Source organism: Pteropus medius, unplaced genomic scaffold, assembly GCF_902729225.1.
Source record: "Pteropus medius unplaced genomic scaffold, Ma_sr-lr_union100, whole genome shotgun sequence".
Taxonomy (NCBI): domain Eukaryota; kingdom Metazoa; phylum Chordata; class Mammalia; order Chiroptera; family Pteropodidae; genus Pteropus; species Pteropus medius.
In genome coordinates, this window is record NW_024350927.1 from 2385764 (window position 1) to 2413157 (window position 27394).

The window sequence follows — 27394 nt, forward strand, 5'->3', positions numbered from 1 at the left end:
ACATCAGTTTAACTCTCTTTTTGCCACTGACCCAGTTAGAACTGAACCTCTACGCAATTATTCTAAGACCTTTAAAAGTCAAAGGCTGGTGACGAAAATGACTTCACAGTCTGATCTGTAAGGGCAGATGTGAACATTAGCTTCCGATGCAGGGGTCTGACCTTGACTTAAGAAGTCATGGAGCAATGCAGTTACAACTCAAATGGCTCCAAATCATTCTATTCCAACAGCGATTAACAGCATGAGAAGATAAAGCACTACGTCAGGAAGTTCTGATTTCTTGTGAAACAATCTTACTCATAGTTTGATGGTAAATGAGAAAACTACATTTATCTCAGTGCAAACTATATCCATTAGTCTGAAACAGTTATTATTTATCAATCCCTCAGGCTGACTCTGAAAAAGATTCTATTTTGAGTTAATGTGAACAGAAAAGATGCATTGTAGTGAGATGCTCTCGTTAGCGGCATGCGGAGGCCCGTGATAATGGCCTTCTGACAACTGGTAGGACAGTTCCAACAACTGGGTGAGGTCAAGGTGAACATGGCCTCAATGCACTGTGTACTCACTATAAAAACAGCATATAGTCCTCCTGTAGCGGAGAGGGTCAGTTTCACTGGCCTGAGTCCTAGACGTGGGGAGGACTGGCTCAGCGCTACAGGATAGGAGAGGAGGACGAGGACAGTGGATGGAAGAATTAAACTATGCCTGCTTTTACACCCCCCACGAGAAAAAGAAAAAAAAAAGAAGAAATTAAGAGCTATGTATCTTAATTACAACCAGCCTGCAAACCCCTATAGAGTCCTAGGCCAATAGTTTAAAAGACCGCCTTTCCTCCTCTTGATACGTCAGCTAATACACTCAGGCCGACATCTGCCTCACTTACTCTACGAGCACAGTGCCTCCCGTGAAGGTTTGAAAGCTAGGGAGAGAGGGAAAAGCAGTCTTGGCTTCTGCTGCTGGGACAACAAAACTTCAGTCTCGCCTATGTTATTGACTCTGGGAACCTGGACAAGTCGCCTGGCCTAAGTTTCCATTTCTTCTTCAACAGATGAAATCTTCTGCCTCTCTATAACTCCAGGTAGTTGTATGCAGTAATGCGAAAAAAGAACTTTCAGTTCTTCAGAAGAAAGGGACTTGTGAAATCCATAACAGCACAGTTACTTCCAACAGCAAAGTGCCGAGATGCTGATATTCCTGATTTGATAGTTGCAATGTAAGATGGACACTGTTTTTACTGGGACTTCCCTGCCCTTGGACTGTTCTAACAAAAAAAAAATTGATAAAATTTCAAACGGGAAATTATGCTTAGGTATGTGTGTATGCTGACATACGAACGTATACACAGGCTGGTTGTAACCAGATGACACGAGGTGAAATGGTGAAAGACAGACGCTACGTTACAAAACCGCTGCAGATACAGAGACTTTCAGACCACAGACGACTGGATGGAAGGCGTAATTAAGGCGGTGACTATAAATACCTGGTCTGGGGCCCACTCCAGCTGCAGCACACACACACTACATGCATCATGGCTTCTGACGCTCTGTTTGAATTAGGAAACAGACAAGCAAACTTGGGTTAACAATGCAAACCACACAGCATGCGGGGTTACAGTCTCCATTCCTTTGTCATCTTTAACATCAGGAACTGGGAGGGTCAGAGCTGGGGAATGTATGTGTCTGTCGTTTGGACATCCAAAAGATTCACTGGTTGCTTTAATTCTCTCACAATACAGAAAGTCATCTGTCAACTTCAACAGATTTTCAACAGAACTTGGAAAGAAATTAATTTCACACACAGAGAATCAGGGGCAAACATGTGAGACAGTGAAAAAAAGTAGACCCATAGACGGAACTACACGACATGGCCATCTCATGGAGTAAAACACATGTAACAGTCACTTTCCAAATTTCTTTCTCGGTTGAGATTTATTTTAGAAGAAAAACAAACCAAACCTGACCATCTAACGTAGCTTAATTTACCTTTTAACCTGTTTTTAGAACATATCAGATACAGCTCCTACTCTGAATTATTTTTCAATTGATAGATAAGATAAAGATACTTTGGTATAGAGTAGTCACCAAAGAAATAGTTTTTAACAAAAATACTTTCACCTACTATGTCCAGAGTTTCGATTTTGATGATACCGGAAAGCTGATGTTCCAGACAAATAGGACCTGATGTTGTAAGATTATTTCATTACTTAACATTACAAAAATTAGCACACGCCAATACACTGTCAGTAACAAAAGGTCATAGAGAGCGCCATTTCCTTTTAATCCTTTTAATCTCCTTCACTAGGCATAAAAACTGTGGTTTCTATTTGAATCTCCTAAACTTTTTATTAAAAGAAGGTAATTACCCAAAGAGAGAAAGTGTTACCAGGTTGGAAAGCACTGCTACCATGAGCCAGTGTTTCTCAAACAAAAGTGCCAAACTGTGTGTGGGGCGGCGGGGAGGAATAAAGATTTCACAAAATTAAAATATGCCCCATTTTATTAATACATGGTGTTATGACTAAGCTCACAAGTTACTACAGAAATGTAAAATCTTCTAAGTAGGTACATCAAACTCATTCAAGCTTGCCTTGCAGTGAAGATTAAAACTATGAATTTTTTCTGTCTGGTTGTTCGAAATTCTCCCTTTCTTACAAAATACTTAAGTCACAACCAAAATTGTACTTCATACATAAAACTGAGCTAAAAGGTGCTGGTGGAGTAGATTCTGAACAAGGCCAGCTTGGAAAACTCTATCTGCTACCCACGCCCAGTCTACGGAGGCTCAGGGCTAAACCACTGCATGTTCTCCAGTAATAAACACTGGCAAAATTTGGCTGGTTATTTTGAAAGCTCTTATCCTTTTTGTCTTTAGGGGAAAGCTACTCCCTGAACTTGTAGCTCTAATACATTTTATTAAATACCAGAAAATGCAATGTGTGATGTTAGTCACTGATGAATAATTATGCTCAAGACTTTAAAATAACCCAAACCTAAAAGTTCATTCTCTTCAGCTTCTAGAAAATGCATCCCAGAGTTACTGTTCTGAAACAGATGGGGAAAAATTACCCACAGAAATGGAATTTCAGCAAAACTGTGTCCTTCCATTTTACCAGAAAACTTGGCTTGGTCTTTAGATTTAAGTAAGCTACAACAATTGAGACTGAGGAAAAAAAGAATTAGGTAGCTTCATTTCAATAGCTTACACACTATTCTTATTTGGCCCAGTGACACACTAGTGTGACATCATTAATAGCATAAACACTATATTTTGATTAATGTTCAATTATGCTTCTTATTGCTATTTCTTCCGTCTCTGGTGACAGCACTTTCAGCCGATATTAAAAAGGCTAGGGTTGCATAATCACAATGACTACACGATTCTTCAAAATAGATGGGCCTAAGAAAAGGAGAAGAAAATTTCAGGGAAATACTGTTGAACTCAAAAGAAGTGTCTGCTTACTGTTGTAATTTTCTTTAGGTGGGGGAAAAAAAACACAAATGATTTTTTTAGGAAGCCTACCAAAATGTGCCTATGCAAGTAACTCCCCAATCTATCGTGCACATACCGGTGGATTGCTGTTTGCTGTTTCTTAATCTGCTGAAACACAGTTTTTCTTTACTGTATTTGGAGATGGAAGGAGGCAGTAAGAGGACAAGGAACACATCTGACAGGACGATGAGACTGATTACGAACTGGAAAGGTCCCCCTATCCCCTCTGCAGCTTGAACTTCCCTGGCTCACCCACCAATGACAGTGTTATTCAAGAGCCTGGCCACTGCCGATACCTGTATCCTGTACGGACTTTTGAAGGGCTTCTGCTAATTCTTGGTCTGCAATGTCCTCTGGCCTCACGTCCTCTCGCCCGGCCCCATATGCCAACCGGGCACACTCTGGTAACTCGCCCTCAGGAAGGAAGGTGGTCTGTGAGCCTGTGGTGCCGATCACCAGGACATTTTTCTTGAGGTCAATGGAACACTTACGAGGAAGAAACCAAAGACTGATGATAGCAGGTAAAACGCCATGCAGAAAAATCATGATCTTGAATTTAAAACTCCACTTGCAAGGGGCAACAATGACAGAGACAGATGGTTCGAAAAAACTTTACCTGAAAGTATTTAAACTTTAACCAAAGTGATACTGTCTGTTAATTTAGAATTTTTTAATATTTAAAGTTTATAGCAGCATAACCTTTATAGGATACAGTTTACACTTATGTGTCTAACACAACATCGGTTCATTTCTGAGTTTAAATGTAATACATGTTCATTGTAGAAAATTTGGAAAAATGCCAGGCATAATCAGCAGCACCACTTTTCACAAACATATAAGTGACTTTTTCTCATAAAACTGAGACATACCACTTATCTGGTTTTACGTTTTGCTTTTCGTTTACTGTAGAAAGTGCAGCTCATATTTACACTCTACACTAACGGTCTCAAAAGTGGTACAGCAGTTAGGCAATGCCTACAAAAGCGTCCTCTACTTCATACTCATGCCGCCCTCCTTTTCCTGCGTATTTCTGTAATTCTTTAATACAGGATAGTTACACATATCTGTAAAGTTGGAGACTCCTGGTCTGTATCATGATGAAAAAAATAGGGAAAAATAGTGACAATATGGGTTTTATTTATACATACATTCACGCATTCCTTCTACTTAAAATTCTGTACTTTGATTAGAAAATCAATGCAGTATATATTTTATAGAAATTTAATATTAAAAAATTTTAAGGAGTATTAGAGACATAAAAATATTGACTAGATATGAAACCTTACTGTGAAGAATTTTACTACCCAGTGGATACTAATTGCTTCTTCACTGAATTCACCTTTCAACAAATTATTAGGCTTCAGAGCATTTGTAGAAATATCACTACAAATGAAGGTACAAACCATTCTCCCTGTACATTTCTATTTCTGGTATCTTATGTGTACCGTCTTCTTTAATCCTGAAGTTCTTCTTCCCAAGTTTTTTTCCCCAAGTACTGTTTGATTAGCTATTAAAGACTTATAAACTTACACTTGCAGTAAAATCGTGTGTTATCGACACTTCCCTACAAACCCATCAAAAAATTACTTGAGTTCTAATCAGAAACTAAAATTATGCAAAGGAACCAAATCGCCCATTATATCTCAAAACAGATGGCGAGATTTAAGATTCAGAGAGATTTCACAAAAACAGATTCTATATCTACTTATACGTAATTTCAAACTTTGTATGACATCATTAATTAAGGACCTTTCTAGGTCTGAAGAGTCACGCTTCTTAGTTTTCCAGTACACACAGCCAAGAGAAATGATGCAATAACCACAGAAGATACAAAAAGCCAGCGCAGAAAGTAAGTTCTTAATTACCTGATGTCGTTTCAGCATGTCCAGTCCCAGGAGCATGTCCATGGGCTGTTCCTCAAGTATAGAGAAGGAACACGCCAGGAAATCTCCTTCAATTTGAACCTGAGCTGAAGCACATGACGAAGAGAAGAGGTTACTGATTCTTGCTTCAAAAGGCCAGGCAAGCTTTGGACATGTATCTATCATTTCTGTGCCCTGCTTCTTGCAATAAGTCAAAGCCAAGGCAAAGCATGCAAACAGATGAATTAAGTATGAAAAGAAAATCCTGTAACACTAACGATCAGTCTAAAAGTCAATGAAGGTGCCAGCTAGTAAAGTGGATTAAAAAAAAGAGACCAATTTCTCCAATAAACCACCCACTTCCTGTATATGTACAAAGGTTTTCTAAAAGGGAAATAAAATCTGTACACTTTAAACCTTTTAAATTAGCCTCCAAAAAGTCAACTGTTTATTACCTGTTATAATCAAGTTTCTATTTGCCCAACCAGAGACAATGACAAGGCCTGTGTTTGCCTGGAGCCTTCTGCCTTGCCTCTTTTGTCAATTACTCTTCTTACTTTACATATTACAAGTTTTACTGTTATTACGTATATCTTATAAACAGAAGAGTGTATGAAATATATTTATCCTATAAAGCCTAAAAGAATAAACACCTATGCATCTTTCCCAAGTTAAGAAACAGAAAACTAAGAAGTCTCCTATATGTCCTACTGATCATGACTTATTCTTTGCCTCCTCCCAGCCTCCTAGCTCTCTTGGGTTTTGTGTTAATCATTCCCAGCTTTTCTTATAGTTCTTACCAGCTTTATATGATTTCCAAGCAACATATTAACTCGTTTTGTTAACTATAACTCGCTTTTACTCAAAAAATACTGAGGTACTTTATCCCGACAGATGCATGTGACTATATGTCTTTGACTTATAAAAAGTGGTACAGCAGTTAGGCAATGCCTACAAAAGCGTTTCCCCTTAGAGTACTGTAATGTCTAATACACCAGAATTGATATAGCCATTCCTCCTACAGGACTTTCTGGGTTGCTTCTAGTTTCCGCTGTGACAGCAATGCTAACATGAATATTCTTGTACTTGTCTCCTGGTGCGCCGAGAATTTCTCTGAGGTATATTCTAAAAAGTGGAATTACAAGATTCTACAGATTAGGCTCAACTCTGCTTGGTGATGCTGAATTATTTTCTAAAAAGTTCCTAGTAGTGCATGGAAGTTCCCATTGCTCCACACTCTCACCAACATTCAACATCTTTAGATTTAAAATCTTGCTAATCTGGCAATAATTTTGTACTTTCTTGGTTAATAATGAGGTTAAGCCATTTTTCTTATACTTATTAACTATTTGAGTTTCCTTTCAAACAGCTTACGTAACTTTTTTATATTGTGTTTCTTACTGAGTTGGAGGATACAGAGTATGTGTATATTCTGAATATGTAACCTTTATTAGTTATATGTTACTAAAATTCTTTCCTAGTTTGTTCACTTTTTTATGATGTCTTTTGATGAAGAGTTCTTAATCTGTGGCTGAATTTATCAAACACTTTCCTTTCTAGCTCTGAAAGAAGCTCTTCCCTATGCAAGATATTCTACATTTTCTCTTAAAAGCTTTGACTCTGCCTTCCACACCTAGGTCGTTAATCAACCTTGAATTGACCTTTGTGTGTGATGTGAAGCAGGGTCCAATTTCCAATGCATCTTTTCCACATGGATTACCAATTGTCCTAGCACCATTTGCTGAAACTTTCCCCAGTGCTCTGTAAGATTTCCTCTTTCATTTGTCCAGAGTCACGTAAGTCCAAGTTTGTTTCTGTTCTAATCCTTTTGTTTTGATATATAGAAGGGGAAGTTACTCCGAGTATCTTGACTACTTCTGCAATAAAGGGCCTATATAAAATTTAAAAGTAGTGCATCAAGTCTCTCTCTTTCTCTCTCATACACACACACACACACACACACACACACACACACACACACACACACACCCCCGTATTGGGATGTTGATGGTATTAACAAGGATTCTGTCAATCAATGTTGGAGAATTACCACCTTCAACATACTGAGCCTCCCTATTCACCGTATAGCTCTCCTTATTTAGATTTTCCTTATTGTCATAAGGCTCCCTTCATGCCTATCACAGCCAAAGCTGCAAAATAGTAAAACTTGTTTATCCACAAGGAAGGACACAGTGACTGGTCGTATTTTGTCTCCTCCTATTGTCTTCTCATTTAAAACCATGAAAAATCTGAGAACTCAGACTCTGAAGCAACCAATTTGTGGTATTCCTATCTAATTTCAGTCCTACTATGGGCAGGAAAGTATGAGAGCAAGGTATTTAAATTATCCTATTCTACATAAATCAACCAAAGAAGAAAAAAAAAGAGAAACTAATAGACACGTATATTAAAAAAAATGTGAAAGAGAAAAATAGGTAGAAAAAACTATAATTTTCAATAAAAGTAGCTTACGATAAGAAACCAGTTTTTTGTCTTGAAATTAATGTAGTAAAAACTAATAATACTTGATTATATAAGGACATTAAGAAGAATATCCATTCAGTGCTGCAGAAACCAGTTGGTGCCAGTTAGCAATAGAGAGTAATTATAACCTTTGATTCAGTAGTTTTATTTACAGGAATCTTGACTAAGGAAAAAAATCAAACTGTGCACAAAACTACATAAAAATCCACTGCTACGTTACAATGATGAAATATTGGGGGAAAATATATCTCAAAAGTTGATCATTAAACCTATACAATAGAATATCATTCATTTATTTAAATGATGCTTATGAAATTTATAGTAACATTGGGAAAATGTTACAAATGTTAATTTTCCTTAAAGCAGAGTTTAAAATTCTATACATCATCTGACCACCTTTTATAAGAAAAAAATTGCATGGAAACAAGGCCAAAAAGAGATCTATCCAAATATCATTAATGGCTGATTCTCCCTAAAAGGATTAAAAGTATTTTCACTTCTTTCCACACTTCTATACTTTCAAAATTCTCTACAATGAGCATCAAATCGCTGAAGAAAAAACAAAAAGAAGAATTGTAATTAGAGATGAAGGATTAAACACATATATTTATCTCTTGTTTACTCCTAAAAAATTATGAAAAGAAAATTTTTTTTTTACGGTAAAAATCACTAAGGCCAAAAATAATGGAAGAGACAAGTGAAACAGTTTTGGAACTAAGAAAGCGGATGACAGTAAGAAAAACTAAGAAGCAACCCAATTAACGTCACAGAACTCCCCAGAGGCTGATGAAGTGGTTGAAACAAGTATTTCTGCAAATAGGGCAGAGGCAGGTCCAGGCAGATAGGCTAAAGGTCTACGCAGGCAATTGGTACAACCACTGTGGAAAACAGTATGGAGGTTCCTCAAAAAAACTAAGAATTGGTCTACCATATGATCCAGCAATCTCTCTACTGGGTATTTACCCCAAAGACTTGAAAACCCATATCCGAAAAGATATTTGCACACCGATGTTCATAGCAGCATTATTCACAGTGGCCAGGACACGGAAGCAACCGAAGTGTCCTACGATAGATGATTGGCTAAAGAAGCTGTGATACACATATACAATGGAATATCACTCAGCCATAAGAAGAGATGAAATGCTGCCATTTGCAACAACATGGATGGACCTTGAAATAATCATACTAAGCGAAATAAGCCAGACAGAAAAGGTTGAAAATCACATGATATCACATATGTGGGATATAAACCTAAAAGCAACAAATGAACAGGACAAACAGAGACTCAGGGACATGACTATAGACTAGTGGTTACCAGAGGGTAGGGGAGGTAGACGAGTAAAGGGGGTCAAATATAGGGGGGTAGGGGAAGGTGAAATGGGTAAAGGGAATCAAATATATGGTAGCTGAAGGAAACTGGGCTTGGGGTGGTAAACACACAATAGAATATACAGATGTCAAATTATAATGTACGCTTGAAAATTATATAATTGTATCAACCAATGTTATTTCAATAAACTTTAAAAAAAAAAAAAAGGGTCTACGCAGGCAACTGGATCTTGGGGTTCCTCTCCTGTACTCTGCTCAGCCAGTAACTACCTTCTTCTACCTCCATAGTAGACGAGGTTTACTTCCTCAAGAGGGTGAAACAGAGGCTCTTGTGATAGAGGTGAGACAGAGGAAGACAGGGACACAAAAACAAGCACCTAATTGAAATCCAGTGAGATGAAGTGAAAGCTTGCTGAGACTCTAGTCCTTTACTCCCTTTCCTTGAATCTTCCAGATTACCCATAACCGCCATGGCTGCCCACCCAAGTAATCTCCAAATAGCCTTTTGGTGTCCCACTCTTCACTATGAGCAGATGCCAGGGATCACCGGACATTTGAGAAAACCAAGTTATAAATGTAACCCTTCAGGACCTGGTGAAAAAGGAAGGCAACGTTGAGGAAATGGCACGACCCCCCCACCCCCCGCCAAAAAACACCCCCAAACCTAAAACATAATGAAAGAGTAAGAAAAGAAAACTATGGGACAAGTACAGGGTAGGAGATTATCTTACCTGAATAACAGGCATCCCGGAGGGAGAAAATCATTATCAGAATCATTCTTCCAGATTGAAAGGTACCCAACACAGTGGATGAAAAGAGATCTATCTACATCTAAGCACATCACTGTCAAATTTTAAAACGCTGAGGTCAAAGATTCTACAAGCTTTAGAAATGGAAGAGAAATCTTTCACATAACGGATGAAGAATCTGAATAGTAGCCAGCTTCTCCACAGCGACACTGACAAAAATTGTGAAGGAAAACGATTTCCAACTCAGCCAGACTGGTCGAATGTAGGGGAAAAAAAGACATGTTCTGATATTTAAGGACTCAATTTACTCTCATACACTTTTTCTCAGGAAGTTACTAGAAGACGCACTCTAATAAACTGAGGAGCAAAAGAAAAAGAGGAAGACATGGGAATTCACGTACTCTGACATAAGACCAAGAAATACGCAGCCCTTCGGGCCCTGGCGAAGGGAAACTCCAAACAGCAGCCACGAAGCAGCCCTGAACCACTCGCCCAGGCTCTGAAAGCAGCAGCTTCAAAAGGATGAAATGTACAAAGGAGATTTGAACAACCAGGTAAGTGGGGATGAGGAACACAAAAAACCCAAGGACCAAAACCAAAACCAAACAACAAAAACAAAACAAAAATGCAATTACTAATTCCAAGAAAAGGAAAAGCAATCAGATGACTATGCTCTCAATAGTATTTATATAGTCATATTGGTAAACAGCACTATGAACATGGTATTTAGAAATACGGAGGTAAGCGCCAAAAGAAATCAGTTCCAACAGTTGAAAAGGATTATCTATTTGGAGCAGGAAACAGAGGTACATAGGGGACTGATGTTTTTTGTAACTGGCTAAAACATGCACATATGTATAACTTTAATATAAGGTTTAAAATTTCTAAGGTTTAGGCTTGCTGGATCAGATGTACCTATCCTAAAGAAAAAATTTTAAATCCACAGACTCCCAGTGCCGTTCGCTCACCTAGATGTACCCTTCCAATAATCTTCTGCGTGCCCACTCCTTTGGCGATTCCTGCCCACCGCCGATCCACCAGCCGCATTATATTACACCTTTCTGCACAAGCTTGGCTCATAATAGTCATCTGGGCACCTGGAGGTGAAGGGAAACATCAGATAATAAAGACAAAATCCACATTTGTGGTGACATTTAAAATGCAGCGCTAAAACAGGGTGGAAAGCAAGCATACCCATGCTTTTGTCTGTGTGACACTGTTCCTATCTAGTGTGTTTCCTGCCATGCTTAGTTCAACTTTCAGTTCCACAATGGAATCTGAAACACAGTGCAGATACCTGACATTGCGGGAGAGAATATTCTGTTTAAATGTAGTAAGTAAATGATACTTAAAAACTCTGCCAGTAGGAAGCAAAGCAATCTGGAAAGGACTTCCAAGACAGGTCAAACTGTCTACAGGTGGAAATGCTGAATTAAGTACCACTCTACACTCAGATCAGTTTTCACTGAGTATCGCTAAACATCACATCAAATTATTTTTATTTCAAATTCGGCGACACTAATTTACCAGTTAAAAAAGACGTATCATACAAGTCTCTCAAAAAACTGGAATTGAACTCATTCTCTGTTCCAAAAATTAGACTCCTTCCCTTTCAAGAAGTGGGCAGTGAGGGTCTTTCCTCTCACAGTGACATGTCCTCATCCACAGCTGGAGTCGGCCTGTGCAGAAGGCACACTCCTCTAATCTTTATCTGCAGTGCTAATCTCTCCCATGGACTCTAGTTCCATATCCCTGCGTTGGACACTTCTTATCTTAAAGACAACAGGTATAAAACTCCTCTCTAATTCTCACTTTGGATTTCTCTCCTTGCCAATGGAATTATTTTCTTGCAATCACAAAACTTAGGCATTGTTCACTTTTGATTCTTCTTTGAGCTTCCTCCCTACTCCTAAACTCTGTTCCAATTCTGTTTATAAGTTCTATACGATTTCTGTAATTTCCGACCCCCTTTCTTCTAACTATAGCAATCAGCGTAGCTCACACTCTATACCACTTGTTAGTGGACAATTTCTCTGGTTTCCAAACCACCCTGTGGATGTATAATTTAAAGTAAGTTAACAGTGTGACTCTTAGGGGTGAAGAAATCTCCAGATCAGTCACTGCCTTGTATCTTCCTAACATATCATCTTCTTCAGATCAGTTGTTCATTTGCTCAAAGATCCTCAATGGCTCCTAGTCTTTATAAGGTCAGCTTCAAACCACATTGCCACAGCCTCAGATCCCACCTTATTCTGGCACAACTATTTCCAGCTACTATAGACTAAAGGTTTGTATCTCTCCAAAATTCATGTTGAAACCTAATCCCCAATGTGATGATACCAGGAGGTAGGGACTTTTGGGATGTGATTAGGTCATGAGTGGAACTCTGATGAATGGGATGGCTGCCCCTACGAGCGACCCCAGAGAGCTCCCTCACCCCTTCTACTATGTAAAGACCAAAAGAAAACTGCCCTCTATGAACTAGGAATCAGACCATCACCAAACACAAATATGCCAGCACCTTGATCTTGGACTTTCCAACCTCCAAAACTATGAGAAATAAAGCTGTGCTGATTATAAACCACCCAGTCTATGGTGTGTTATAGCTGCCCAAACAGACTCAGGCACCAGCCTTATATTCCAAATGCTCTCAGCCCTCCACTTCTATCAGGAGGAATCTGTTCCCTTTGCCTCTTTCTCACTTAGACTCCTCCCCTGCAGAGTGCCCTTTCCACTGCCTTCGCTTTTTCTGATTCTACTTACCCTTTAAGGCCCCGCTCAAGACCCACTTCCTCCCTGACTGTCCTTTCCCAGTGATACCTCTTCGAATTCAATTCCAACGTTTCCTGTTCACATGACTCATCAGGCACCTTACACTTAATGGGCACTGAAAGAAAGCTCTTGCCATTTGAGGAAAGTCAGATTCCAGAAAGCCCAGAGATAATGAAAGAAAAGGGAATTTGGGGAGGCATTTCTTTCTTTTCTTCCTCCCTCCCCACACCGCTCCCTCCCCACACCGCTCCACAAAAGCTCGTTTCTGATGTAAAGGAAGCCATCCTAGGATGAGAAAGGGCCTCTCACTGCTCTCCTGCCTCTTCTCAAGCCTCGGTTCGAAGCCCCAATCTGCCGCCCATGGAGACAGCTCAGTTCAAATGCCCTCTCTTTTGAAGCCATACTGAGCACCCCAGTGAGAGTGTGGTTTTATGTTCATCCAACAGGCACCTGATTTTTGCGCAGTGGTTAAGAGATCTGGCACAAGCACATCAAGAGCTGGATCCAAAGTCTACTACTCATGAGTTCTGTGTACCTGGAAGAGTGACTTCGCCTCTCTGTCTAGGTTTCCTCATCTATAAAATAGGGTAACGGAAGAACATAGCTAACAGCAATATTCGGAGGGTTAAATAAAACTGAGTAAGATGATATTAAGCATCTCAGTTAATTAAGCATGAATGACCATGGTGCCTGGCACACAGTAAGGGCTCAATAATGACAAGTGTTATATTAGCGTCTCTCATGTATTTGTCTCTCTCTCACAGGAGTTCTGGGAAGCCCTAGTTAATGAGTTTTACCCTCGAGCATGCAGCACAAGTCCTTATCTTCAGTGCACAGCACTCAGCAGACATTTTAAAAACTAAATAATCAGTGGGTTACTTCTCCCAGGAATGTACACATCTCGAGATACAGATTCTTAACGATAACTGAAAACTAGCGTGTGCTCAAGTATTTGTGGGTGAACAAATGGAGGAACATTGACTTGAGCAGCAGGGGTACTTTAGGAACTCATCCTGTCTCATAGCCTCAAGTGAGACACCCGGAATTAAGATGCATGAGACCCCCGTCACGCCCGCATGCTGCTGCCCCGTGTGTGGTCTTACAGAAAGGCAAAGAGTTGTTACTGAGAGACATTGTGCCAGTTAGTACAGGGACCATTTGGATCCTCAAGTGCGAAACTCCCTGCCTCGTCACCTGCTATGAAGCTGTTTAAGGGAAGAATCATGCCCCACACGGCCTGTACTCCTCATTGCTCCTGGCTAAGTGATGGCACACAGGCCTGGTAGAAACATCTGTTTGACCTATACTCTCTATACAGCTCCTTCTTATAGCTTTTTATTGTAAACCCATTGATTCCCCAAGAAAGTCAGGATGCCAAATGAGGGGAGGTAGGAAGAGAAATACAAAATATAAAACTGGTTAAGAAATGATTAAAGAAACAAACCTATCACAAACAAGGAGACTGGCAAGTGAAACGATAACCCCCAAGTTTGTTGATTTAGAAGTCCAACAGACTACTGCCATCTTTAACGGACACCGGAGTCTGCCCTTCTCCCTGTGTCAGGACAGAACGCCGGACGGAGAGAGAAAGACATAAAAGACAGAGACGTCACCTGAGTCGACAAAGGCTTTCACAGGATGTCCATTCACTTTGCAGTTTATATAAAGCATCACTACTTGGCCAAAACTTTCCGGAGCCTCTTCCATAGCTATTGTCATGTTTTCCTCAATGTTCTGTTGCCTGTAACAAACCCAAACCAGGTATGCTGAAAGCATTGTTTCCACAAAAAGAAATGTTTCAGAGGCACCACGTTAAAAACAGATATGTGTGTATCTTTTGCCCCAACTATGGCAGCCGAGCCACGAAAATGGAGATGGTGCTCTAGCCTGCAATCGAGGTTTAGCAGGAGGCAGGGAGACGCACAGAAACCTGAAAGCATACGAATTACCCTCTTGTAAAACGACCACATCCGTTCTCTTCACAAACTCAGAAACGAGGAAATAAACTTCTGGAAAATAGGGTCACGACACTTTTTCTCCTGTAGAATGTTAGAATCTCAAGAATGCTTCTGTTTTAACTGGTGTACTGGGTGCCTGGGTACACTGCTTCTGTGCAGTGCATTAAAATTGTTTGACGGGGAAGGGGGAGGGTGAAGTGGGTAAAGGAAATCAAATATATGTATGGTAGCGGAAGGAAACTGGTCTTTGGGTGGTAAACACACAATAGAATGTACAGATGTCAAATTATAATGTACATCTGAAAATTATATAATTGTATGAATCAATGTTACCCCAAATAAACTTAAAAAAAGAAAAAAAAATTGTTTGAAAATATGATATGCAGATATTTCAACTGCTTGTTTTGCATCTGCTGCTTAACTTGGAAAAAACTCTCAAGATTGAATTTTCTAATCTGTAAAATATGGACAATTCCTCGTACGGAATTGCTGAAAAGTATAAAGCATCTATTACATAATGCCAGCATAAGAGCAAATGTTCAAAAAATGTCCATCTACCTACTAGCTATCAGAAAACTACACACACATCACAGTTCACCTGGTTCATCAAGTCGTTTCTTCAAAAACTGAACATATTCTAATTCTTATATGAGAAAAGCACGTAAAAGGGAATCTCAGCTTACTTTAACATCTCATATCTTCATTCCCAACCTCCTTTCAAAACCATAATCAAAACTACTAATATTACTGGAAATTAGGCCAAGAGCTAGACCACTTATCTGAAGGCTGAGACAATACAGAACAGGGTCTGTTGTTTAGATAAATTACATTGTAAACCAGGGCAAGCAAACTACAGCCTATTGTTTGTGTAAACAAACTTTTATGGAAACACAGTCGCATCATTAATTTACAAACTGGTATTATCTATGGCTGTTTTGTACTGCGCTGGCAGAACTGAGTACCAGTGACAAGAGACAGTGGGGCCTGCAAAGCCTAAAATATTTACTATCTGGTCCTTAATGGAAAAAGTTTGCTGATCTATGCTCTAAACTATAGCCTGCCCTTTTTATAGTAATGCTCTACCTTAATTGAATTGATGAATTTTATTGGTCATTCTGTAATAAAATATTAAATTTCTCAGAAAGTCTAAGGCACGTTCATTTAATATAGTTCGGCAAATATGCAAGCTATTATACCTCGGTGTACATATACCCTGTGTAATCACTGGTACAGCACACCAAATAAAACTTTAATAGGCATCTGATATAATTATACGGCTTTTCTCCTATGCCATATTATTTAGAAATAACCCAAAATTAGTTGTGCACTCCTGAACTTGCACTGACTCCAACCAAGGTGAGTTTCAGCAAAAAATCCTGAGAGAATACCAGTTACTTTGGCTATTCTGGGCTTTGTATACAGAGAGTCTCTTTACAGATACAAGGTTTTCTCCTTTAAAAGAATGTGTGCATTACCTCATTTCCTTTACCTCACCCCTGGGAAAAACCGGCCATATGGCTACGCCTCATTTCACTTCCACCCTTCCGAGAGCTTAGTGCCATTGCGTGGCTGTGATGCCTCCCCACACCCCCTCCCCTCCTGCTTCTTGGGTGGAACGCAATTATTCTTGAGAATTATGTCAGGTTCCCTTATAGCTGCAATGTGGTCTAGTTCCGAGAACATAAATATCTTCCTATTTCTCTGGGTAGATTTAATTAGATGTTTCTCAAAGATATTCATTAGTTCTGATACAATTAATGAGAATGCTTAATCAACAAGAACACAAGTGCATTGCCTTAGAGCTGTCAAGTGATTCTGGAATACAATTTATATTTATTTAATTTCAAATGTAGCCAGGGAAATAAAAAAACCATTATCTGACTTCCAAGTAGACAGTATAATATAACAACCAACTCAGGCTTCATTTAAGTAACCAAAGACAATGATAAAGCCCCTATAAGTACTACTGTCACATTTATGTTCTTCTTAGTTACACTGAAGCCTTCACAATTAGCAACAAAACCTGAATCAGGGGTGGGGGGGGCGGGGCCGGAGGGAGCAGCTATTCTTTTATTCAAAGGACTGATTGAACAGTGTCTTGTGACCAGTAATGTGACCAGGGTTAGCATCAGCATCATGGCACCTGCTTGGGCCCCACCCCTTAAGATTCCGATTCAGCAGATTTGGGAGTAGAGCCCAAGCACCTGCACTGTTAAAAGCTTCTTACGTGATATTAATGCAGCCCCACGTGAGAACCATGACATTAAAGAACTGGAGCTGGAAATGTGTCTGGCAGTTGTTTAGCCACTAAGGCCAGAACAAGAACTGCAGAAGGAAAAATATTTAGGACTACGAGATTCCACCTGTACAGAGCTCTCTCTCCTAATCCAATCATGTTCAAGCCCCGGATTTTACTCAGGGCTCAGGCATCATGTCTCAGGAAAGAGATTCTATCAGCCTGTGTAGGCAGCCTAGTAGTTTCACCAAATTGGGGCTTCTGCTCAGTCCTGGGATCATCTACCCGGAGGTGCTTTAATGATGCACTGTGGGCTAGTCAGAGGGTCTTTATTAAAATTTTAGAAGAGAAAGTCATTAAGTTAGGCACCTGGTACCTCTGTAATGTTGGAATTAAAATGGGAGGAAAATGGAAGACAAACCAAAGAGACTGAAGTTACTATCTCAAAATACAAAATAAGGAATCTACCTCAGAACAGATACCCAACTAATAGAAGATGACTTGTAGTTAGAGAAATCCAGACTCTCCAACTCTTGCTCTTGAGGCTAAGGCATCATTACCTTATATCTTCTTCTATTTTTGCCTGAGCTTCAAGATCAAACGGGTCAGCAGAAAAGAGACGAATCCTTTCTTGCTCTCTCCTGGCTCGGTCCTGCTGCTGCTCCACAAGGACCCTAGAAAATTTCTCTACAAAAAATAAGGGGGGAAATCTTAAGTACCATCAGATTTCATGCTTTACTACTACTTTTCCACATCAAACAATTTCTCAAAATACAACTGTAAGAGATGTAGAAAGGATGCGTAAAAATTAAATAAGCAATTATATTTACTTTCTATTCTTTGAGGCGACTTCTTTTTCACCTAAATTCAGTGTAAAGAAATAAAGCATTTGCAAAAATCACTTAGTCTTACAGGAAGTTATCCATCATATTGTTTCTACTCAGAAATAACGACTTTTCAATTTAAATCGGTGGGGAATGACATCTGTGTGGCAGATAAGTGACCCCACTTCTCCCCTCCCCATTGCCCTTATTCTACTACTGAAAAATAAGTATTACAAACCCCTTTTTCCTCTTCTAGTTTCATTTCCATTATAATACTCTCCGCCTTAAAGCAGATAAATTAAATGCAAACTATTGATAGCCTATCTATGTTACCCCATAGGTAATAAGGCAAGAAAATTAGTAAAGAGAAAACACTGCTTGCTATAAGATATTATTACAGGAACCACCTTTATTTTTCTATTTCTTAAATGGGGGCGCATTTAAATGTGTAATTGGTCTTTGGCAATTACATATGATGCATAAGAAATCAAGGAAAACAAGATAATGGTCATATGAACTAATACACACGATATGGATGAATCTAAAAAATATTAAGTTGGGTGAAACAAGCCAGACACGAGAGGACATACTGTATGATTCCATTTACATGAAGCTCGAAAATAAGCAAAACTAATCTAATGATTATCACACTAGTGGTAGCCTACAAGGGGAGAAAACTTAACTATAAGTGAAAATAATGGAACATTCTGGAGTGAGAGAAATGTTCTCTTGATTGGGGCACCGATTACCTGAGTTTGCCAAAACTCAATGAACTGTATACTTAAAATCTGTATATTTCTCTGCAGGTAAATATTACTTCAATTAAAAAATAGTTATTGAGGAATGAGTTAAGTGTCTACTATGTTTTAAAATTTAATCAGTATAGTTTCATAAACCCAAGAGTAAAACTGGAGAAATTTACAGAGAAAACTTTATTCATAAAGACTACAAATAAATGTTCTGTTAAATAAAAGAATGGCTCAAATATGGCTCTATATAAGCTGTTGGTAAGAACCCTGCTACCTTTTAAACCTGGGCTGGATGAGTAAATAGGAGGGTCCATTTTGCTACACAGACTGATGGTACTGGGCCTGTTTCCTGAAACTAAAAGGCATCAGTTGATTTATTGGTGCTCTAATTAAAGGTCTAATTAAACGGGTTAAAATATCAGCACCCGGGTTATGTGCTATTAAAAATTAGGGGAAAAAAATGCTAATGGAAGGGGTTGGTCTAACTGGATTTCAGAACTCCTTGAGGCCCTAAAATTCTGTCTCTGCTGCCAATGAACTCAGCCTTTGACCTTAGCACTAATTTACCTCTCACGGATCAACTGATATGTTCAACAAATCATGTGACACAGTGGGTTGAACACACTAGTTGCTTGAGTGTCTCCACATTTGCCGCGACACAGCACTTCACCTCAGGTCAGCTTGGTGGCCTTCCGGACTGATAAGCTTACCGAGATCACCGCTGAGCAGAGCGTCCGCTAGGGGCGGGTTGCGTTCCTTCAGCAAGGACAGCTCATGGGGGTTGGCCAGCAACATGTCTCGGAGCAAGGCTGGATTGTCCAAGCCCTGAGGAGATGAAGCTATTTCTCCGGGAGATGAGTGGGACTGCTGTGCTCCTGGTGGCTGCCGCTGCCGGGAGCTCGATGTGCCAGGCACAGCTATACTACGAAAGTCTATTCGGGGTAAGTCTGTTGGGGAAAACCGATTCAGTTTACTTCAAATGACTCCATAAAAACAAGCATTTGAAGGAAACAGCAGAACATTTGCTCAGACATGGTATGTAATAATAGTTAAGAGGTAATCGTAGACATTCTAATGCCCTCTCCCCTGCCCCTTCTCATGCTGACTTTGGGTATAGATTGCAGTCTAAGAATGAACAGGTAGGAAAGAATAGAAAAGCGGGGTGTGGGGAGCACAGATAATGGTAGCAACCTCCAATTTTTGGTTTATAAAATATCCTAAAATAGATGTTTTAATTTATTTTTGTTTTTAAAAAATTAAAGCTAGTCTCAATAAATATAACTGCATAAATCTGGATGTGGTTCTTGAAAAAATCCTGGTCTGCTCTGATATATGCTTCAAAGAGTCCTGACACCTTAGGTAAAGAATACTATACATATCAAGTGAACAGCATAAATGTTAGATGTTGAGTTCTACAAGTCTGTGTGCTACACACATCAGTTCTTTGAATTTACACTTTCTTCTGGGCATCACTGCTGACTTCTCGCACCCGGGGAGCTAGCAGGTGTGACCATTTCACAGGAGAGGAAAACAGAACAGGAACCTGCATGGGTCCTCAGTGCTGAGCACACCTGAGGACGACAGGCTGAGAGGCTACAACTCGCAGGTTCTATACTCCAGGCTGAGCTGACCTTACTAAAATGAATGTAAAATGAAAAGGAGCTTTACACAGAGGACCCAAATATTATACGATGCCATTTATATGAAATGTCCAGATAGGAAAATACACAGAGACAGAGAGTAGACTGATGGTTGCCAGGAGGCTTGGGGGCAGATGGGGAGTGACTGCAAATGGGCACAGGGTTTCTTAAGGTGACGCAATGTGCTAAAGTTGATTGCAGTGATGGTTGCACAACTCTAAATATACTAAGAATCATTGATTCGTATCCTTTAAATGAGTGGATTGCATGGTATGTGAATGATCTCAATAAAGCTGTTACTTAAAAAAGAGTTTTGTTTTTTAAAAAAGAAAAAGAAAAGAATAGAAAAGTAGAGCCAGAATGAGGGCTAGGACTAAGTACATTCCCATTTCTTAAATCTCAGAATGTATCTGATGGTCACACTTGTCCCAAGTCTGGGGCTATCCTGAAGCCATCTGGACCCCATAGAAAAGAAAGGAACGCTTCAACTCGGGCATAAGGTTTCTACGCTCAGCATGGGTTCAAGTAGTCACTTTCTTCAAACAGACCCCAGCTGGAAGCTAGGCAGTGTGAGTGTGTGAGTGTGAGTGTGTGTGTGTGTGTGTGTGCACGAGCGTACATGTATAAACTTCCAACTAACGAAAAGGTGAAGTGACTGGCGTGATCTTTGTGAGGCAATCACTACCGACTAGCAAACATACGTGAGAAGGCCTTTTTTGCGGGTTGAAAAATGTCATCTCCAACCCTGTTATCCTTATTTTGAGAGTCTGTTCATGTCAAAATAATTCTGAATACTTGTTTACCTTATAGACCCGATCCCATCCTACCCTCACCTACTGGATCTCTTGTCCATATGGGACAGTACGGAAATAATAAAAAAAAAAAGAACAGTAAGTCTCCAAAACTAACATTCTCACCGAATTAATCAAAGGAAGATTTTGGGTTTTACTGAGTGGCATATCTGAACTTCTATACTCTTTCTAAAGTTTAACAGTAGCCCCAAGGGAGTAATGTAATCCTAATCTGGGAGGAACAGTGCTTGACGACCTCATATAGTCCCAGTTTCAGGCTAAATGGAAGCACTGTGTTCTAACCCGCAGTCTGTCACCACTTGGACATCTATCAGCAGTTACCATAAATTTTAAAACCAAGTGACCTAGAGACTAAACACTTTAAAGAAATCTACGAGGATATGGCAGGGACTGGAAAACAATGAACACATTTCATCAAGTAGTTCCACATCAGAATCCTATAAACTTTCGTAGATCATAAACCTGAGTATCTTAAAAAGCTATGGACCTTGCCCCAGCAAATGCCCACGTGCCCACCCACACGCACTTCTGCTTCTTACTCGGGGACACAGAACCCTCCTAAACCCCAAGGTGCAAATTCCAGATTATGAAAACCTACTCTGGATGGAGCGTCTAAGACAAATAATCGTTTCTCTTTACATAATCAACAAAGCTGGTGAGAAAGAACCATCCAGCTGCTAATGTTCATAAAACTCAGTGTAATGGAAAAAGCACCAAGTTTTAAGTCTTATACCTTCATTAGATATGTAACTTGGAAGGCATTATTTAAAATCAGAGTTTCGTCTGTCAATGATAATAAATTAGGAGGAGGAGTCTCTTCCCTTACATTTGAGTTAAGAGATCATGTGAAATGTGGCTCCAGGTGCCTGGCTGATCGTAAAATGCTCCACAAAGGCCTGCCACTGAATTCCAGTAGCAAAGTCCGTCAGAAATCAGGCACATGTAGCCTCTCTCAAGTCCTTCCCGAAGATGAAATCGTCATTGATAACCACAGAAGCTGGCACCTACTGAGGGCCTGCTCTGTGCTGAAGGTTTCACAGGCTTTATTCTCACGTTAACTCTAGGAGTTGGGTTAGTTATAGTACCTTATGGATGAGGAAACTGACTCACAAAAGTTAACTTGCCCAAGGTTACACAACAAGCAAGGGGCAGAGTCAAGATCTGTATCTTGGTAGTCTGAATCTAAAGCTAATCCAAAACTCTGAACCACTACGCTGTGCTGTACTGTACTGTACTGATGCTTGTGTCAGGGGACACCAAACCATGCTGAGATGTCTTACTTGGAAAATGCACTGGAGGTCGAGGGTCTGCATTCTCCTTCTGTCGTAAAATCACAACGTCTCCATCTTTCAAGCCGTAAGAAGCCAGTGATCTGTGGTTGTCTGTGAGAGGTCTTTCAGCATAGACAATCTACAACCAGAAAAAGAGTCAACAGAACGAAGGACTGAGAAGTGACATGGTGCAAAGCAGAAAGACTAGTTTTTCTCTCCATTGCATGATGTCATTCCTGCTCAAAACACTCCAATGGTTTCCCATCACACCTAACAGAAAAGCCGCGTCCTTCCCATCCCTGAGGCTCAGAGGACTGGGTCCCAGCTCTTCCTCTGACCTGATCTTATACCACGGCTGCTGTTTCTCACTTGTTCTTCTATCTGAGGAATGTTCTTTCTCCAGTCATTTTAGGTCTTTGATCACACATCACCTCTTCGGAAACCTCCTCTAACCACCCTCAGCTCACGTATTATATATTTATTTCTTTACTGTCTTTCTGCCCCACTAAAATGTAAGCTACTCGAGGACGAGGACTTCGTTTTACTTGCCATATCAAGTGCCTAGAATAGGACCTGTTAGATAAATAATGCCCTACTATTTGTTGAATTAAAGGACAAATGAATCTATGGATGTCGTGGATATAATTTTAGATTCAATTTTGAGCAGGGAGGGCAGTGGGAATGGTTTATTCTGGGTCTGCTAATACTATTAGGTAATGTGTCTACACCCCTCGACCCCGTTTTGTGAGACAGAGCTGACATATAAACGCTACTAGTTTCAGGTACACAGCATGATGGTTTCACATATGCACATACTGCAAAATTATCACAATAAGTTTCGTTAACATCCATCACCTCGTTCAGTTACAAAATATTTTTAAATCTTAAATCTTAAAAATATTTCGGATTTACTATGGTAGTAACTTTCAAATATATGATACAGTATTTTTAACTTTAGTTATCACACGGTACATTATATCCCAATGTGTCCATTTTCAAACAATCTTGCACACTGGCAAGTCTAAAAGGTTCCCAGACTCCGCCTTTCCCGCATCCTTCCTTCTTTTCTATCACTCGTGTTTTATCACCGTATTTTTATCACTCATGTGTATGAGTGGAAGCCATGTAGAAAAGAACAATTAAACACATATGGGAAAAAGGAACAGGGGTGTACTACTAGTAAAATATTTTTATGATGTGCAATCAAACACCAAAGAAAGCCTGAGCACATAAAAACAGATGAAGCGATGTGCCGTGGGAAGAACGGGAACACACAAAGGGCACGCTGTAATTTTACCACGAAGGAATATAAAGCCACCCTGCACCATTGCACACTCCTGAGGGGCATTCAGAATAAACTCCAAGAAGAAGAAAAGTTCTTCTTCCTCACGATTCACTTTTCACCAGGCCACATGCGAACTGAGGAACCCGAGTTCCGTCCTGGCTCTGACAGGGGCCCCGCCCCATCACTCAGCTGGTCCAGGCTTCACGTTTCCCATTTGTCAAGCAAGCAAGCACTTGGGGCCAGATAATCATTACAGCTGTCCCTTCCAGGTCTTTCTGCTACACTACCATTTCACAATGTTTCCTTGCATGTCCTCACAGCTCTCATAGTTAAGACTGCCTGACACAGAAACTGAAAAATACAGAATTTAAACTGGAAAAAAAGAAAAAAAGGTCGGTCATATCTGCTTTCAGAATTTACACTGAAATAAGGAACTGAACTAAGAGAAAACAGAATTTAGCTCCTTTTAAAATAAAAAACTTATGGGGATGAGAAAAAAACTGAATTACAGAATCTGTAAATCCAATTATATTCTAAAAATTATATACATGATTTGAAAAAATATTGTTAGTTCTTCCCCTCACTTGCAAAGTTAAAACACGTCACAACAGACTGCACCTGTTACTCTATCAACCCATTCACACTCCCTTATGTAAGTATATACCTCACAGTAAAAGTACACCAGAATTGTTTGAATGCAACCTGAGAGTCGTTTTACAACTTGTGGGATTGCTTGGAAAAACCACTATAAGTCCTAAGTGACAAGTGTCACAGGTTGTTGAGGTGTAGCAAGAAAGAACAGGCACGTCCATAGAAATGCCAGGCAGGCAGCTCTCACAAGGTGGCGTCAACATTGTGAAGCCGTCACAATGAACGTACCAGTTGTCTAAGGCCTATTCCTTAATTTCTCCGGTTCATAAATTCAACAATTAGTATATTTAGAGATACACAATTAGTCGATATATTCTAACTGTACTCATAAGACAACGTTTATTTATCTACAACAAGCAAACAAACCTAGGAGAATCAGAATGCTCCTATTCGGAAGATCGCTGAATTCTCTTCAAACTGGAAATGCTACATGGAAAGGCTTAACAGTAAACAGCTACCACTGAGTGAGCGTCTGTGAAGTGCCAGCATCATACTAGGTCCTCAGTCTCCCACTTAATCCTCATATTCTCTCATTTAGGTCTCATAATCATCTTATGAGGTAGGCATTATTTGTCCCATTTTATGGACAGGGAAACAGAAAGAGTTAAGTGACCTGAGGCTACATAGCTAATAAGAGAACTGGGAGCAGAACCACATCTGCCTGACTTTAAAGCCCATACTCTTCCCCAGTACCACATACAACTCTCCCAAACAGAAGTCCAAAGTGGCCTGGTGAATTAGATAGGCGACCTTAACAAGAGCTATTAAGCCATCCATCACCACTGTGGGCCTATACTCACCGGGGGGGATCAAAACACCACCCATTCATTGCTCAATGCATCCCCTGCCCCGAACACGAAGAAAGAAACGCTACCACCTCTCACTCTCTGGGTTTCTACTTTACAGAGGGCATACCCCACTCCACTGCTCAGTTAGCACAGTCTTTCCTCAGAAGACTATACAACTTTTTTTTAAAGGAGGACAGCCTGATCTAACAATAAAAATGTAAGATCCAGGTAATTGACATCAAACATGTATGTGAAATATATAACAATGCTATCTGCCCCAACTTCCTAAAAATACTGGACTAGAGATTGTGGGTGAGGAGCAAACATTCTTCACAATGCCAAAGCAGCAGGTATATTCCACTTTAATCCCAGGACATAATGAAATAAAAAGCTTAGATGAAATTATCATTTCTTTTTGTTAAAAGAGGCTGAAGAGTCTAAGGAAGACAATTATTTTACAGCTCAGAATAAATCCCAACAATTTTCCAACTCAATGTATTTATCACACCAATGGTTTCAAATTTCTACCAGTCAAAACAAAATGAGTTCTGGTAATGGCATTGCTGATGCTTTGCACCGTTCATCATACCCAACTCAAAGGCTACAAAGTTTAAAATTTTTGTTTTGACAGTTATAAAAACATACAGCAGGAACATTTGTACAGTTACGGGTCTTAATCTGCACAAGTGGCACGACTGATAGTACTCATTCCAGAGGAGGCACCCCAGAGATTAAATTCTGGTATTAATCAACATATAAAAACAAACTATACGACTCCAACACGGTTAAGCATGATGTCAAATGCTTTCTGGTCTCTGAAGGAATACCTTCAATCAACAGAAATCATAACATTACTTCTAGCATTAAGGACCATAAACTGGCCACAAAACCTTTGGAATCACATCTGAATGGCTTCATAACAGTATCTACCATTAATTAAGTAAAGTCCACTATATGCCAAGTGATCTACATATACTATCTACATATACTACATAACAGTATCGACCATTAATTAAGTAAAGTCCACTATACGCCAAGTGATCTACATATACTATCCCACGTTAACAGTCAGCTTTACTTTTACAACCATTCTGGAAGATAATTTGGCAATAGTTATTAAAAGCCCTTTAAAAGACCTGGCGATTCCCTGAGAATTTATCCTGAGAAAATGATCAGAAATGAAGACAAACCCTTAAGTACACAGGTATCCATGGAAATGTTACTTGTAACTGCTTCCAATTTTCCCAAATTCAAATACCTAGCAATATGAAAATTGTTAAATAATTCTAGTATATCTACAGGATGGTATATCATGTGGCCATTAAAATTATAAATGTGAAGAATTTATAATATACGGAAGAATGCTGACAATGTAGTATTGATTGAGGAAAGATATGAAATTGTTTATACATTCAGACCATCACATTTAAAAGATATATTTAAACTATAAATAGGAAAAAAACTAAAGAAAATACACTAAAAAGTGAACTGCAGTTATCTCTGGGTTATGAGGGAATAAGTAATTATGTTCTTCTTCATCTTTTTCTTTATGTTACAAGTTTTTAATAATAGATACATAGTATTTATCAGAAAAAAAGTACATGAAAATTATCTGAGAAAATAAACATACCGAAAACAGCTATAATAGAAAATTTCAGTTTCCACTGGTTTAAAATAGTGTTTTACAAACCACAAATCATGCTCTGTGCAGAGCTACATTTCCAGGATCATACAATTACTGCTATTATTTAGCATTTAAATATGTCTTTCATTTGAGAGTCCTTACATATTCTGTACCCTTTTTTTACCACATGCCACCTACAGGGGTAAATTATAACAATGTTTCAATAATACGAAGACCTTAAAGTGAAGCTAAGTTCTGATAATTGTTTGAAGTTTGCCCAGCCAAGTCTGCATGGAAGCATCAAACAGCCATGACTGGCTTCCCAGCCTGCACTTGTATTAAGAGATGGAACACACCCAGCTTTAATCACATGTACAAGTAGAGATGGTTTCTATTCTAAATTTGTTATCATCGCATTATAACTACTATAATCAGACCAGAGCTGTTAAAAATGAACACCTTTTCAAAGTGTATGCTTATGTACAATTGGTGCTGAAGTGAAAGGCTGAATTCCAAACCAGTGACCCTCAACGATTCTTTAAGAATGTTAACAAGAAAATAGAAAATATTAGAATTTCCATTTCCATTTATTTTTATCCTTCCTTCTATTCTGTGCCTGTTTATAAGGTACATACTACTTCATGTATATAATGTAGTTGATGCTTATAGTTATTATATACATGTAATATACAGACATATATAATACACATATTAGTTCATGGATGTAATTTATTTTATATAAATCACAAAGATGCATGTTCCAAAACATTTTACTCAGAGGGACACATGACTGAAAAGGTTTGGGGACCAGTGGTCTGGACACGTAGTGACAGGAAAAAATAGCCAAGAACATAAGAAAAAATATTCC

The 27394-nt window shown here is 39.3% G+C and overlaps 1 protein-coding gene across 2 annotated transcripts in view; it reads right to left on the reverse strand.

Annotated features, from left to right (window-relative positions):
* Nucleotides 1-1483: 1483 nt before the first annotated feature.
* DDI2 (DDI proteasomal shuttling factor 2) overlaps nt 1484-27394 on the reverse strand; it is a 28409-nt gene continuing 2498 nt past the window's right edge. Inside the window, exons 2-9 of one of the 2 annotated variants that reach the window (XM_039842143.1) lie at nt 22188-22317; nt 19166-19402; nt 17443-17569; nt 14302-14429; nt 10885-11013; nt 5358-5461; nt 3789-3978; nt 1484-1546 (exon numbers count right to left, since the gene is read on the reverse strand). In XM_039842143.1, the coding sequence (XP_039698077.1) occupies nt 1530-1546; nt 3789-3978; nt 5358-5461; nt 10885-11013; nt 14302-14429; nt 17443-17569; nt 19166-19402; nt 22188-22317 (1062 nt within the window). In that variant the 3' untranslated portion in view covers nt 1484-1529. The other variant, XM_039842142.1, reaches the window with a different exon arrangement.